The sequence below is a fragment of the Elgaria multicarinata genome, chromosome 14 (assembly GCF_023053635.1).
Source record: "Elgaria multicarinata webbii isolate HBS135686 ecotype San Diego chromosome 14, rElgMul1.1.pri, whole genome shotgun sequence".
NCBI lineage: Eukaryota > Metazoa > Chordata > Lepidosauria > Squamata > Anguidae > Elgaria > Elgaria multicarinata.
In genome coordinates, this window is record NC_086184.1 from 16,852,381 (window position 1) to 16,868,650 (window position 16,270).

General features: G+C 43.2%; 1 protein-coding gene across 1 annotated transcript; it reads left to right on the forward strand.

Annotated features, from left to right (window-relative positions):
* Positions 1-1,593: 1,593 nt before the first annotated feature.
* Positions 1,594-16,270, forward strand: LOC134408663 (C-signal-like). The gene is made up of 6 exons (XM_063141023.1): positions 1,594-1,737; positions 10,516-10,567; positions 11,434-11,621; positions 13,641-13,799; positions 14,054-14,164; positions 16,157-16,270. Exons 1-6 carry the CDS (start codon positions 1,594-1,596, stop codon positions 16,268-16,270), a joined length of 768 nt encoding a protein of 255 aa, XP_062997093.1.

Genomic DNA, 16,270 nt, shown 5'->3' on the forward strand with positions numbered 1-16,270 from the left:
TTCCGCTGCCCCTTACACCTGGAACGCTCTTCCAGAACATTTGCGAACTACAAGTTCAATCGCAGTTTTTAAAGCTCAGCTAAAAACGTTTCTTTTTTCTAAAGCTTTTAAAACTTGATTTTGATCTGACTTTTATACTGTTAGTTTTACTCTACCCTGTGCCTGTTTGGTGCATTCTCTTCCCCTTCTTATTGTTTTACTATGATTCTATTAGAATGTAAGCCTATGCGGCAGGGTTTTGCTATTTTATTGTTTTACTCCGTACAGCACCATGTACTCTGATGGTGCTATATAAATAAATAATAATAATAACTGAATCATAGAATCATAGAACTGTGGAGTTGGACGGGACCACAAGGATAATCTAGTCCAACCCTCTGCAATGTGCAGGAAAACCAATCAAATCATCCATGAGAGGTGGCTGTCCAGCCTCTTCTTAAAAACCTCCAGAGATGAGAACCCACAACCTCTGTAGGTAGACTGTTCCACTGTTGTACAGATCTTATCGCAGGAAGATATTCCTGATATTTAATCGAAATCTAGGTAGCTGTAACTTAAACCCATTGTTTTGGGTCCTAATTTCTGTGGCAATAGAAAATAGTTCTTGACCATCTTCCTTGTGGCACCCATTGGTGTACCTGAACACTGCTAACATGTCTCCCCTCAGTCTTCTTTTCTCTACACTGAACATCCCAAGTTCCTTCAGCCTGTCCTCTTAGGGCTTGTCCTCAAGTCCTTGTATCATCTTTGTTGCCCTCCTCTGAACCTGTTCTAACCTGTCAATGTCCTTCTGGAAATTTTGTTCTGACTTTATACTGTTAGTTTTACCCTACCCAGAGCCTGTTTACCCTACCCTGTGCATGTTTGCATTCTCTTCCCCTCCTTATTGTTTTATTATGATTTTATTAGAATGTAAGCCTATGCGGCAGGGTCTTGCTATTTACTGTTTTACTCTGTACAGCACCATGTACATTGATGGTGCTATATAAATAAATAAATAATAATAATAATAATAATAGTGATAGTGCCCAGAATTGTACACAATACTCCAGGTGTGGTCTCACTAGTGCCGAATAGAGAGGAATAAGGACTTCACGCATCTTTGATACAATGCTTCTTCTAATGCAGCCCAGAATGGTGTTAGCCCTTCTAGCGGCTGTCTCACACTGCTGACCCATGTTCAGCTTGCTGTTGATGACCACACCCAAATCTTTCTCCGATGCCATGGAGTATACATCTTGTATGTATACCCTACATTTTTCCTCCCTAAGTGTAATACCTGACATTCCTCCTAGTCTTTAACTGGAAGCGTCAGAGATTGAATCTGAAACATGCAAACTGTGCACCTTACTACTGAACTATGGACTCAGGGCCTCTCTTTCCCTACATAATCCCATCACTCTGCAGTGACACCCATTCAGCTCATGTTTGTACAAACAGTTAATCAAGCCATGCTCCTCCCAGGGTAAGACGCAGGTGTAAGAGCCCCAGGCAGGTGAACAGAAGAAGCCAAAGGTAGGCACGCCTCTCATTGTATTTACCAGATTGCTGAACAAAGTTCAGTTATTCCCAGACTGTGAGTTTAGTGACAAAATGTCTCCACTGACTCGCAGTGTCCTGGTGACAGGCTCCAACCGAGGAATTGGACTGGAATTGGTACGACAGCTGGCAGAGATGACTGATCCTCCAGAACACATCTTTGCAATGTGTCGGAACCCCAATGGACCCCAAGGAAAGGTCTGTAAAAAATCAAAGGTAACGGTAGGGAAGTATTTATTTTATTTATTTATTTATTTATTTATTTATTACATTTTTATACCGCCCAATAGCCGAAGCTCTCTGGGCGGTTCACAAAAATTAAAACCACAATAAAACACCCAACAGGTTAAAAACACAATTACGAAATACAGTATAAAAAGCGCAACCAGGATAAAACCACACAGCAAAGTTGATATAAGATTAAAATACAGAGTTAAAACAGTAAAATTTAAATTTAAGTTAAAATTAAGTGTTAAAATACTGAGTGAATAAAAAGGTCTTCAGCTGGCGACGAAAGCAGTACAGTGGAGGCGCCAGTATAGAGTACCTTCAAATGTATTCTTCTCAGAGAGGTTCAGCTATGGGGTAGTACAAAGGTGATGATGATGATGATGATGATGATGATGATGATGACGATGATGATGATGATGATGATGTGTGGTCTTTGGTGGTCAGATTTTCCTACGTCAGTTCGCAACATTATAAACAAATTAAAAACAGCAATTCTGTATAAAATAATAACAAAACAAGGGCCAGATTCCAAAAAAGTATTTGCGCAGTCTTGAAATGATATTTTATTCATTTATCATAGAATCGTAGAATAGTAGTAGAAGGGGCCTATAAGGCCATCAAGTCCAACCCCCTGCTCAATGCAGGAATTATTTATTTATTTATTTATTTATTTATTATATTTGTATACTGCCCCACAGCCGAAGCTCTCTGGGCGGTTCACAAATCTACCTTAAAGTATCCCTGACAGAAGGCTGTCCAGTTGCATCTCAAATGCCTCTCATGCCCCTGGCTCCGTTTCCCCCCCATCCCCTGGCTCCGTTTCCCCCCCATCCGCCCCCCAGCTCCGATTCTCCCCCATCCCCCCTGGCTCCGTTTCCCCCCAACCCCTGGCTCCGATTCCCCCCATCTCCCCACCCTGCCCTGATGGCCACAGCACTCCTGTGGAGTGTTGCGCGCCATCCACCGCTTTCCCTAGCTACTCATGAGTAAATGTGATAGCCGGGAAAAGCGGCGGAACGGGCTACACGCCCGCGGTCTCAGGCTCAGCCTGAGACCACAGGAATACCGGGCCACAACCGGTGCCAGTTATCCTGGGCCAAGGTAGGGTTACCCCTCTGTGAGTCATGTGGATGAACAGGGGCCAGCCCAGGGCTCGCACCGGGCTACCCCGTGGTCTAGCAAGGCCCTGAGATGATCAAGAACATGATCCTGGCCCTCCTCTGTGTAACAACCTTTCATGTATTTGAATTTAATACATTTCTATTCCAACTTTCTGCTAAGGCACCGAAAGCAGTTTGTTTATTTATTTATTTTTATTTATGTATTTATTACATTTGTATACCACCCCATAGCTGAAGCTCTCTGGGTGGTTCACATAAGATAAAAACACTTAAAAACAATATACAAAGATTAAAAAACACAAAAACAAGCAAAATACACATACATTTAAAACCACTATAACAACTTTAAAAATGATGAGCCAAAAAAACAGACCAACAGTCATTACATATTGCTAAATGCCTGGGAGAAAAGTCTTGACCTGGCACTGAAAAGATGACAATGTCGACGCCAGGCGGGCCTCGTCAGGGAGATTGTTCCACAGTTGTGGGACACCACAGAGAAGGCCCTCTCTCTTGTTGCCACCCTCCGAGTTTACCATTTCTAAATACAGAAACTAACAAACAAATGTCACACACACAGACACACACAATTTCACTCAAACAAATGCAAGATGAAAGGCCAATTCTCAGGTCAGACCTTCCTGAGGCATACAGGTTTTATGTAACCTCAAGTCTCCCTGAAGAGGAGATTTCACAGGCAGATCATCACCGCTGGAAATGTCCTCTACCTGTTAGCCACCTGGCTCAGCTCTGACAATGGAGGTGCTACAACCGACAGTGGAGGAGATGTCATGACCTGCCAAATGGGGTCTATATGAACTGGAACAGCGAAGGTAGGGAAAGGAGAGCCATCCCAGGACAAAGGGTGTCTAGACCCTCAAAAAGAAGAGTTTGGATGGCTTTAAACCAGGGAATGTGTGGTCCTCCAGATGTTGTTGGACTATAACTCCCATCACTCTTAGCCAACATGGCTAATTGATGGAAGTTACCATCCAAAAACATCTGGTGAGCCAGATGTTCCTTATTCCTATTTCAGATCCAACCAGGTGGCAGCCAGACTGGGCCAGTTTCAGAAATACAGTCCCCCTAAGGTCAACAGATTGAAGAGAAGTTTACAACGTTTTATTGATTTATTTGCTACATTTCTATATCACCCAATAGCCCACACACTCTGGGTGGTTCACACGGGTTGGGATATTGAGCTTCTTCAGATGAGCGTTTTATAACATGCTCATGACTGGCTACTCATGGTTGTTCGCGGGTCACCTCCTGCTCTTTTTTCTGTCACAAAATAAGACACACACACCCCCAAACCCAACTTTTCTGTGCTATAGCGATATTTGTCGCTATTTCCTTCCATGTGCAGGAGAAGTTCTGCTATAAAATGCCCACTAGAGGGTGCTGTCCCACAGGGTCACAGGGTGGCTGCTTTCTTCCCCGTGTGATTCTGCTCATTGCTAATTGTGGAAGAGAACCAGGAAGCAGAGTGATGATAAGGAAATGTGATTTCCCACCAGTCTGAAAATCCTCATCGTGGGGGGCGGAGCTTGGCAGCCATGGCGGTGGCAGGTTTCTTCTGAGGCTCTGAGCGGCGTTGCCGGAAAAAGCAATTATCTATTTTCTAATGGGCATAAATCTTTGAGCAAACGACAGGAAATGATTATAAAAGCTATCGGAGCTGGAAAGTGTTGAGAAGAGCCGATGGGATGAGGTGAGCTTGACGGAATGTCTTTATAAACTGCAGAGGCGAAACCGAAAGTAACATGATTGATGTCGCAGTTTGAAAAGAAAGAACTTATGCTTGTTAGACGTTGATCTGATTTACAGCGATCCTCACTTCTCATCCTTTATCTTAAGTTGGAAAGATTGAAATACTGGCTTTGAAGTTGTTTGCTGTAATCTTTGTAAAGTGGAAAGTGGAAGCTGTTTGCGGTGTGCCGAGAAGGGGGGGGTGAAGGGGAAGAAACAGCATTCTGTGAGGGAGATGTGGGATTTTGAGAAACTGTGAATGATTGGATCTGATCCCCTCTAGTGAATGCTGTTGTGAACTGAATGTATTTCCTCCCCCTCGGGAAGAAGGTGGTGTGTTTGGCACATAGAAGAGAAGCCAGTAAAAGTTGCTAAGGAAGTGGGGGCTCTAAGATTTATGCCCTACTCAGAAGGGTCCTATGTCCAACATTAAAAAAAAGATTAAGAAGTGGGAAAAGTTGAATATACAAAAAAAGAAACCTTCAAATCATAATTTAACCCACCTCTCCCACCTGGAAGATACAGCCCCTGGAACAGACCAGGAAGACGAAGTTATAGACCCAGTTTCTTTGGATACAGTACCAAATAAAGAAAAGAATATGGCTGAAGGGGGAAAAGCAATGGACAGCAACTTTCCCTCCCTAGCAGAAATTAAGGCAGTTATTGTAGAGAATAATATCATCATTTTTAAAAAAATGGATCTGCAAATGAATGAATTTAGACAACAAATGCGTGTTCTTTCGGATAAGACCGCAGAAAACTCGGATAAGATCAAAGAGATAGAGGCAAAAGCGGAATTGGACCAGAAGAAGCAAGAGGCCTTTGAAAAATCAACAAATATTCAATTTAAGGAATGGGAATTACGTCTGATCGCCTTGGAAGACCAATCTCGTAGATCTTCGATTCGAATAAAGCAGCTGAAGCAGATACAAGGAGAAGATCTTAGAGAAATCATTCTGAACTGGTTCAAAGAGCTGATGCCTGACATACCAATAGATGGATCGGATCTGGACCGAGTCCACCGCGTGGGGGGGCAAAACTACAAAGGGACTAGAGATATTTTGGTGAAATTTGGTAACTATTATAAAAAAGAGCAAATCATGAAAGAATTGAGATTTTTGACCCAGTTACAATATAAAGGCAAAGCAGTGCAAATTTATAATGATCTTTCTCAACATACATTAAATTGGAGACGGAGTATTAAACCAATAACTGGAATGTTAATGCAGAACAAAATTCCATACGCATGGGGTTACCCGGTTTTCTTAAGATTTACATATGGGAGGAGGGAACACAGAGTAACCTCATTGGATCAAGGTAAAGAATTGCTGAAGAGGCTGGGTCTGGACGGGGAAGCAAATGGGGCTGGAGTGGGTGGGGGAGGGAATGAGGCTGGGACATCTGGAGAGTAAGAGAATTGTTAATTATGTTTGGAGATAATTGCAAATAGAAATGCTAATATAGAAACCTGCCGGCCAGGCGCAGCACTGCCTCCCCCCCCCCTTTAAAGTAGATGGCTGGAGTACTAGACTCACGGGGATATGGGGGGGGATTAGAGTGGGGGGGTGGGGAGGGGGGGAAGGTAGGAGAGGAGGGATTGGGGTAGGAGGGTGGGGGTTTTATGTATGGAGTTTGTTTTTTTATGTAAGCAAGTTTGAACTGCTGAGCACAAGGGATCGGAAGAGATTTCAAAAGGGTGATTATGGATAAAAAGATAAAGGTATCAACACTCAATGTTAAAGGTTTGGGGGCAGTCGTGAAAAGGAAGAGAATAGAACAAATGCTTAATAAAGAGGGATCAGATATTATAATGGTCCAAGAGACACACCAAGGCTCCGAGAATTCGAATATGATAAAATTAAAGTGGTTAGCCTATTATGAAAAGTCATTAGGGACATCGAAAAAAAATGGAGTGGCCACTTTGATTTCAAAAAAAAGTGGGTTTATATTAGAAGAAGTAAAAAAGGATGATAAGGGCAGATATCTTATGTTAAAAGGTAAAATTGAGGGAAAGGTCTATACTTTGATTAATGTTTATGCCCCAAATGAGAGGCATAGAGAGTTTTTTATAAAGTTGTTTAAAGAAATAGAAGAATTTAAGGAGGGGTATGTTATATTAGCTGGGGATTTTAATATGGTTATGGATAATAAACGGGACAGGTCAAATCCCACTAATGCTGAAAAGAGGAACAATATGACTATATTGAATAAATTTGTAAAAGAAAATGATTATTTAGATTCGTGGCGTTTACTTAACGGGAATAGGCCTGGATTTTCATACTTTTCCCCAGTTCATCATACATACTCCAGGATAGATTATATATTTGTTTCAAAAGATTTTGCAACGAGGATTTGTAAAATGGAAATGGGGGTAATAAAAGTAACTGATCATGCCTTGTTAAGTCTAGAATTTACAGTTAAGAAAGATTATAAAGAGGCATATAGATGGAAGCTGAATACAAAGATATTGAAATATAATAAAATAGTAGATAAAATTCGGAAGGAACTGTCGGAGTCATGGGAAATTAATGAAAAAGGAGGAACAGCTGGGTCAGTCATTTGGGACACCATGAAGGCTGTAGCAAGAGGAATCTGTATTAGAGAAACATGTAGTTTAAAAAGACAACAACGTGCAGAACAGGAAAAGTTAGAGATAGAAATTAAAAACTTGGAGGAAAGATATTGGCGAGTTAAAGATAAATATAAATTAGTGGAAATACAAGCTAAGAAGAAACAATTAGAAAATTTAAATATAGAAGAGATTCAAAAGAATTTAATGTATATGAAAAGGGAATATTTTGAAAACAGTGATAAGAACTCGGGGTTGCTTGCCAAGCTCACACAAAAAGAAAAAGGGAGGAATGGGATAGAAACGTTGAAAGATAGCCGAGGGAATTATTGTCATGCAATGAAAGCTAAAATAAAAATTTTTCAGGAATTCTATCAGGAATTGTATAAGGGTAAAGAAATTCAACAAGAAAAGGTGGAGGAGTATATTGGAAGGTTTATAAAGAAGGGAATAAAATTAGAATATAAGGAGTTAATGGAGTCAGTAATAACTCAAAGAGAAGTTGAAGAGGTTATTGATAAGTTAAAAGTTGGTAAATCACCGGGAGCAGATGGTTTGGGTCCAGAATATTATAAGGTCTTCAAAGACTGTTTAGTTCCAAAATTAATGGAACTTCATAATAGGATATTATCAGGAGAGAAGATACCTGAATCATGGGAACATTCAGTGATAATTCTGATCCCAAAACCAGATAAAGATTTGACTAATCCCGATTCTTATAGACCTATTTCTTTAATAAATCAGGATGCTAAAATTTTTACATCTATTATGGCCAAACGGCTAAATAAATTTTTGGCAGAATATATAGGAGCAGATCAATGTGGGTTTGTGGTAGGAAGGCATATGCATAATTTAGTGGGTAGAGTTTTAAATGTAATAAATGTAATAAAAAAAGCAAATATTAAGGCAGGTATTATGGCATTAGATATTTTTAAAGCTTTTGATTGTGTGAGCTGGCAGGCACTAAAGAGTATTATAGATAAATTGGGATTTGGAAATAAATTTAAAAATGTAATAGAACAGCTATATTCCCAAAATACGGCGGTAGTGGTGGTAAATGACGGACTTACTGAAAAGATACGACTAGCCAGAGGAACAAGACAAGGATGTCCGCTCTCGCCGGTCCTGTTTGTAATGGTTATGGAAGTTTTGGCGAAGGCACTAAGGGAGGATGAAGAGTTAGAAGGAATTGGAGAGGTAAGGGAAATAAAGTTAAACATGTTTGCGGATGACACTTTATTGACCATTAAGAATCCATTAAGAAAATTAGAAAGAATTAAATATCAGTTGAGGGAATTTGAGGAAATTACAGGGTTAAAAATAAATTGGTCTAAATCAGAGATGATGTTGTTTAACTATACCAAGAAGGAAGAAAAGGATTGGGAATTTAAGGGAATGGAATTGAAAGTTAAGAATGAGATTAAATATTTGGGAATTAAAATTACAAAAAATTTAGAGAATCTTGAAAAGGAAAATTTAACGAGGTTAAAGAAAGAGGTATTAGAGAAATTGGAGAAATATAAAAGATTAAATTTATCTTGGTTCGGAAGAATAGCCTTAATAAAAATGAAGATATTAGCTAAAATTAATTTTGTATTTAGAATGTTACCTATAAAAATATCAGAAACCGAGATAAAAAGTTGGCAAAATATTATTAATAAATATTGTAATGGAGAAAAGAGAGCAAGAGTGAATAAAAATAATTGGTACCTAAGCCAAAAAAAGGGGGGAATGGGTCTCCCAAACATAAAATTATACTACGTAGCAAATAGATTAAGACATGTTGTAGAAGCAATTATGGGAGTAGGAGATTTATATTGGATGGAAGAAAAAACCATAAATAAGGTAGAGATGAATTTGGAGAATGTTTTTTTTAAAGACGGAGGAAGAAAGTGGGTTGGAAGTATAGATAATCCACTCCTGAGGACTCAATGGGAAATTTGGAGTAAATTTAAAGGGAAGCTGCTTCCGAGCAACTCTCCCTTAGCACCGATAATAATGTTAAAGAATTTCCCAGAGGATCTAAAGGGTAGATTATGTAAAATATTAAAAGAGAAAAATAAAATAAGATTAAAGGATTGGGTAAGAGATATTAAAACAAGAGAGGATATGGAAAATTTGTTAAAGGAGAAGAAGCTATCTTGGCTAGAATATGGTCAATTAGAGCAATGGAATAAAAAGTGGATTAAAGATAATAGAATGTGCAGAAAGATGACGAGGTTTGAAGAATTAGTAGTAAGTAAGGAGGAAGGGAAAGGAGGGAGTATAGTTTCAAAAGGATTAATGAGTGAAATATATAAAATATTGTTAGAGAAGGAGTTTAGAGAGAATACAGAGAAAATGGTTTGGGAATCAGATTTGAAGATACAAATAGGGCGACAGAGCTGGGAGGGACTATGGAAACAAAGAGTGTTGAGAAGTTTATCAGTAAGAATAAAGGAGAATTATTTTAAAATCCTATGGAGGTGGTACCTAACCCCGGTTAGATTGAATAAGATAAGTGATCAACATTCAGCAAATTGTTGGAGAGGTTGTGGGGAAAAAGGAACGTATTTACATATGTGGTGGCAATGCAAATATGTACAAAGATTATGGAAGATGGTGTTCTCTGAAATTGAAGAAATAGTGGGAATGAAAATAGAACAAACACCAAAAATAGCATTGCTGTCACTATTTGAAGATATAAAATGTGGAAAAGGAACTATAGAGCTGATATCGAATTTGTTGGTTGCAGCACGACTGATGGTAGCTAGGAACTGGAAGGTCCAAGGGGAATATTCTATTGAGGAATGGTACAAAGAAGTATGGGACATAGCCATTAATGATAAACTGACATGTAATATTAAGTGGAGAAAAGGCGTAACTAAAATAAATGAGTTCGAAGGAATTTGGAAACAGTTCCTAGTGTTTGTGTTTACTAAGGGAAGTGGGAAACCACCAGCAGAAGAAACGATTAGATTTTGGACTCAAGAATGATCCCGAGGTGGGGGGTGCACTTTTATGTTAAGAACGAAGATGTTGTAGTATGATAAGGTATATGTAATAGTTTTTGATATTTGTACTCAACAATCATTCAATATGTATGCAGCAGATATTTGATGTTTTTTTTTTTTCTTATTGTGTTTTGTTTCAGTTATATTTTGGTAATGTTTATCTATGTTTATATAGTGTTGAAAATGAATAAAAATTTAATAAAAAAAAAAAAATGAAAATCCTCATCGTGTCACAGAACAACTCAGGAAAATATCACTTTTCCATTTGGCCCACTACTCTCATCTCAACTATCTTTCTTTCTTCCAATTCCAGAGCCTTCGTGACTTGGCTGCCAAGCACCCCAACATTCATGTGGTCCAGCTAGGTACGGAATTTACTGGTTCTGGTACTCAGGGCCGGCGCGAGACTATATTGTGCTCTAGGCAGGCGCGTTCTGAAGCCGCCGCCCCCCGCTCGCTCACTCACCGCCTCCTCACTTGCCTGCCCACCCGCTCGCTCGCTCACTCACTGCTCCCCCCGCCCGCCCCCCGCCCCCGCCCGCTCGCCGCTCCGGCTCCCCCCTCGCTCATACGCTCCGGCTCCCCCCATTGCTCGCCCGCCGCCCCTGCTCGCTCGCTCACCGCTACGGCTCCCCCCTTGCTCGCCCGCTCCCTCCCGCTCCCAGCTTTGAAGCTAGGATGCTGGGGTTGGGGGGCGGGGCAGAGGCTTTGAAGCGGCGTGCCTGGAAGTGGCTTCCTGGCGTGCCATACTGAAGCCTCCGCCTCCAACCCCAGCATCCTGGCTTCGAAGGATGAACTATGGACTCAGCCTTCGAAGGTTGGGCGGAGGCTGGGGTGGCGGCTTTGGAACAGCACACCCGGAAGCCGCTTTAGGAGAGCAGCTTCCGGGTACGCTGTTCGGCGCCCTCGTTTGCTTGGTGCTCTAGGCGGCCGCCTGAGTTGCCTCTATGGCAGCACCAGGCCTGCTGGTACTGCCCCAGCAAGAACCCCATCCTTCCCTGAACACCAGGAGGGAAACCTGGCCATTTCAATGTATGTGAGCTGTTTACAATTTGACACTCCATGTGCATAATTTGCCATTTAAACTTCGGTACCTCCGCTCAAAATGTAAAGTATGAATCAACTAATGGGAATTTGAACCTTGGTTCCCCTACACACCTCAATCCACCACATGGACCTTTCCCTTGTTGATCTGAGACCGGTCTCATTTGCTCTCGTCCTTGCATGACAGAGGTGGTGGACCAGTCCAGCGTGAAGGCAGCGGTGTCCGTGGTGGAATCCCATCTGAAAAGTAAAGGCCTGAATTTGCTCATCAACAATGCAGGCGTGAACTCCTATGCCACACTGCAAACCGTGGAACAGCAAGAGATGCTGTCCGTTTTCAACACCAATGTAGTGGGTCCCATCCTTGTGGTACAGGTAAGCGTATCCTTGTCTTCTCTCTGGTTTAGGGCAGGAGGAAGGGAGAGAATGGGAAATCTGGCCTCATACATTTAAAAACAAAACAGTCTTCTTGGTGTAGGGATGTTAATTTCTGAGCTTGATTCAAGATGCTAGTTTTGACCTACACTTACATGCCTTGGGACCGCAATACCTGATGGAACGCCGCTCTTCCTACTTATTGTCTAAGGCCCTCCCCCAGTTGCCTCCTCTGGGGGAGGTTCAGAGGATGGCAACAAGGGAGAGGGCCTTCTTGGTGGTGTCCCCCAATTAAAGAATGAACTCCCAGCAAGGTCCACCTGGCCCTAGCATTGTTATCTTTTCAGCACCAGGTTAAGACTAGGGCTGTGCTCCGCTCTGCTTTGGTTCGGAGAAGCGATAGCAGAGCATCCTGATTCGCTTCCGACAAAGGCAGAGACGAATCGGATCAGGGAGGCTATGGATCGAGGTCAAGCGGTTCACCTCGATCCAGAGCTCTGGACACAGGTAAGTTGGGGGAGGGGGACTCGCCTGGCGCCGGCGCTGCAGTCCGTGCGGCGCCGGCGATGGAGCCAGGTAAGGGGGGGAGGGGGCTTACCTGCCTCCGTCGTGGGCTTCAACTGAGGGCCAGGCCTCAAAGTGGAAGCAGGCCGCAGCTTGCTTTTGCTTTGAGGCCTGGCCCTCAGTTGAAGCCTGCAACGGAGTCAGGTAAGGGGGGAGGGGGGAGGGGGGCTTACCTGTGTCTGTCGTGGGCTTCAATTGAGGCCCCGGCTTGAAGCCGGAAGAGAAGGTTGCAGCCTCTTCTGGCTTCAAGCTGGGGCCTCAATTGAAGCCTGCGATGGACACAAGTAAGGGGGCGAGGGGGTCGGCTTACCTGGTGGCGGCAACGGCGTCCATGTGGCGATGACGGTGGAGCCGGATCTTGCTCCACGGAGCGGAGCGCGGGATGGGCGAATCGACCCGAAGCAGTTCGGGCCCGATCCGAAAGTTCCGGATCGGGCCACGAAGTGGTTTGGGGGGTCCGTGAACAGCCCTAGTTAAGACCTTTCTGCTCCCAGGCATTTGCCAGCCTATGATAGGTTTTTAATCAGGTTGTGGGATATTGTTTGAATGTATGTATGTGAATATGCTGTCTGTTTATATGTTTGTAGCTAAACTGTGTTTATATGATGTACGATTTGGTATTTTAAAAAGTTTTTTAACCTTTGTCAACCACGCAAAAACCTTTGGCTATGGGGCTGCATAGAAATGAAAATGAACTGAACTAAGCTGCCATGCGGTATTTAGAGGCAGAAGACATGGGGTTTGGGAATGACCGCTGATAAGAACATAAGAAGAGCCCTGATAGATCAGACCTAGGGTCCAGCTAGTCCAGCATTCTGTTCACCCAGTGGCCAACAAGCAGCCCATGGGAAACGCACAAGCAGGACATGAGTGCAACAGCACTCTCCTGCCCATCTTCCCCAGCAACTGGTGTACCTAGGCAAACTGCCTCTCTTATGACAGAGGTGTGTGACAGGGAATAGCCAATGGGCTTGAACAGTATTCTCTGGTAGTGATGAATGTGACAGCCAATAAACAACCAAAAGAGAGGTAGTGTTGGACAGATGTGTTGGACAGATGTGTTGGACAGCAACTCCCATGCAATCAATGGTCATGCTAGCTGGAAATGATGGGAGTTGCAGTCCAACACGCCTAGAGGACACTCAGCTAGGGGAAGATGGACTCACTGGCAGTAATCAACAGGAGTTGATTGTAGCCCACAAAAGTATTAATGAAGCCATCAGCCCGTCAGTGGGGATCGGAGGTGACACCTAGAAAGATAGCAGTTAGGATATGAAACAGGCCCACGGGATCAGAGAATAGGGCTGGATTGTGCCAAAGAATAATAGGAGCGGGGAGAGGGGGAGATGAGTAATGTCATTGTGTTAAAAAATGTATGGCGTCAATAATAGCCAATAGGTTTGTGACTCATCAGAGCCCTCATTCTTGTGACTTGGTGCTCATTGTGCATTTCAGGGATTCCTGCCTCTGCTGAAGAGGGCAGCCAAGGAGACAGCAACAGAGGGGATGAGCTGTGCTAAAGCCGCCATCATCAATTTAACCACCAAATTGGCCTCCATTCAACGGGGTTTTGAAGTCACAGAGAGCCCATTGTACCCATACCGTGCAAGCAAGGCAAGTCTTCATTCTGAATGGTAACCAATGGGAGCCCAGAACATATACCCAGCCGTTCAATCTGCCAGTCCTTGAACCCCGTAACCTTTAATAAATGCAAAGCTGTTGCAAGTTGGAAGCAGCTGTTGGAGCAGGGGATCTATAGATGGGTGCATCCCAGAAAAAAAAAAGTAGCAAGTAGCCCCTTGTAAAAGGATTGACTCTTCTTCTTCTTCTTCTTCTTCTTCTTCTTCTTCTTCTTCTTCTTCTTCTAGGCTGCCTTGAATATGGTCACTGCATGCCTTGCTCTGGAACTGAAAGGGGACGGGATCTTGTGCACTGTGATCCATCCTGGCTGGGTGAAAACAGACATGGGAACAGAGAAGGTACCACGCAGAAGGGAAGCTACATTTCTAGATGGCCCCTCCAGCCACTCTGGGCTGAGACATTTGGGTCAAGCAGCAGGTTTTGTGAAAGATCACACCACTTCAGACTAGAGGTTGAGGCTCGATGGATGGAATTATCACCTAAGGAGAAATCATTCCCACTCTTATTGGTTGTCCACTTGTGATTGCTCACTCATGGTAGTTTGTGGGTCCTTTACATGATACTCTCCTCCTCCATGGCCTTCTCCATTCTTTGCAACTATGTTTAGCAGGTTTTTTTTTCATGGCTTATTAATCATCCTGAGCACCACCACAGCAAACCATGCAGTCTCAATTTTTCTCGAGAAAAATAAGCCATACACTGCATGGTTAACAAGCCACCCAGCAGAAAACGTCCTGGGTTTGGTCAACACACTAACAACGGTTCAACCAACAACCCACAGTTCAACCAACAACCCACACGCAACCACTGAGTGTGGGTTATTGTGCTGTGCGAACCCAATCCCTGCCTGCAAATTAATAGCACTAGTACCTTGGAGAGCTCCTTTTGCTCTTTGTCTTGAAGCACTCATCCTGTAAAATATGAGAGAACAACCCACGGCAGTAAACATTTCATCTAGAAGCAGCGTTTTAAGGACTAGGAACCTCCTGTCTGGAAGCACCTCCGGTGAAGAAGAGGCCAGGACTTCTGACAAGCTACACCGGCTGAAATTCCCTTTTCTATATAACTATTAACAGTGCAAGAGTCTGTCCTCTTTTTCACCTGGCCACCCTGTAAACAAGAATCAAGGCTACCTTCACCTCTTTGTGAGAAATAGGCCTAAATCACATTACAAGGCTGAGCTTAGTTCCTGGAGATTTTCATGGCGATTTCTGAATTTTATTTTTCGTCTATTCTGGACTTGTTTGTCCCTGCATTGACTCATAGGCTGATAGGCAGGAGAATATTCTTAGTCTGGACAATACTTGATTTAACGGCATTTAATGTATTATATTTCTATACCACTCCATAACTGAAGCTCTCTGGGTGGTTCACAAAAGTTAATCATTGTTTTATCCAAAGTGTAAAACCATTTTCATAAAAACCTATAAACAGACAGCACACACAGAAACAGCATGTATCTAAAAACAGTTTCATGCAATCATCCAAAGATAATCCTGGACCTGATCAACACCTCATCATATGCTGCTAAATGCTTGGGAGTAGAGGAAGCCAAAAAGATAGCAATGTTGGTGCCAGACAGGCCTTGTCAGCGAGATCATTGAGGGGAGGGCACCACCAAGAAGGCCCTGTCCCTTGTTGCTACCCTCTGAACCTCCCTTGGAGGAGGCACCTGGAAGATGGCCTTAGAATGGCATGGTGGGATGGAGTGAGGCTGTGCATCAAATAGCACTGTACAGTGCTTCTTTTACTTCAAAATGCGGTAAGCCCAGTGGAGGCTGGTGGCTCTGATGTCAGTGGGGCTATGAATCTGCTCACAGTTTCATAGAATCATAGAATAGTAGAGTTGGAAGGGGCCTAAAAGGCCATCAAGTCCAACCCCCTGCTCAATGCAGGAATCCACCCTAAAGTATACCTGACAGATGCTGAGGGACGAGAGTGTTAAGGCCCACACCACTCATTCAGGTCAGATGCCTGAGGCTGAAGCCCTGAGACTCACTTGGCAGAAAGAGCAGAACGGTCCCCAAATATAGCAGAGATGGCTTACCCTGTGGAGGTTGGTGGCTCCAATGTTCCGGGTTTGGTCAGAACCAGTCAGAACTCTAAAGGAGCCATCCAAGGTGCTTCTGATTGGTTCTGACCAAACCCAGAACATTGGAGCCACCAACCTCCACAGGGTAAGCCATCTCTGCTATATTTGGGGACCCTTCTGCTCTTTCTGCCAAGTGAGTCCCAGGGCTTCAGCCTCAGGCATCTGACCTGAACGAGTGATGTGGCCCTTAATACTCTCCTCCCTCAGAAACATAACCATGCCTTTCTTTTTCTCACAGGCGCCCTTGACGGTGCAGTGCAGCGTGGAAGGCATCCTCAAAGTGCTTGCGAATTTATCGTCATCATCCACAGGAGCCTTTCTGGACTGGGAAGGAAACAGCCTCCCCTGGTGA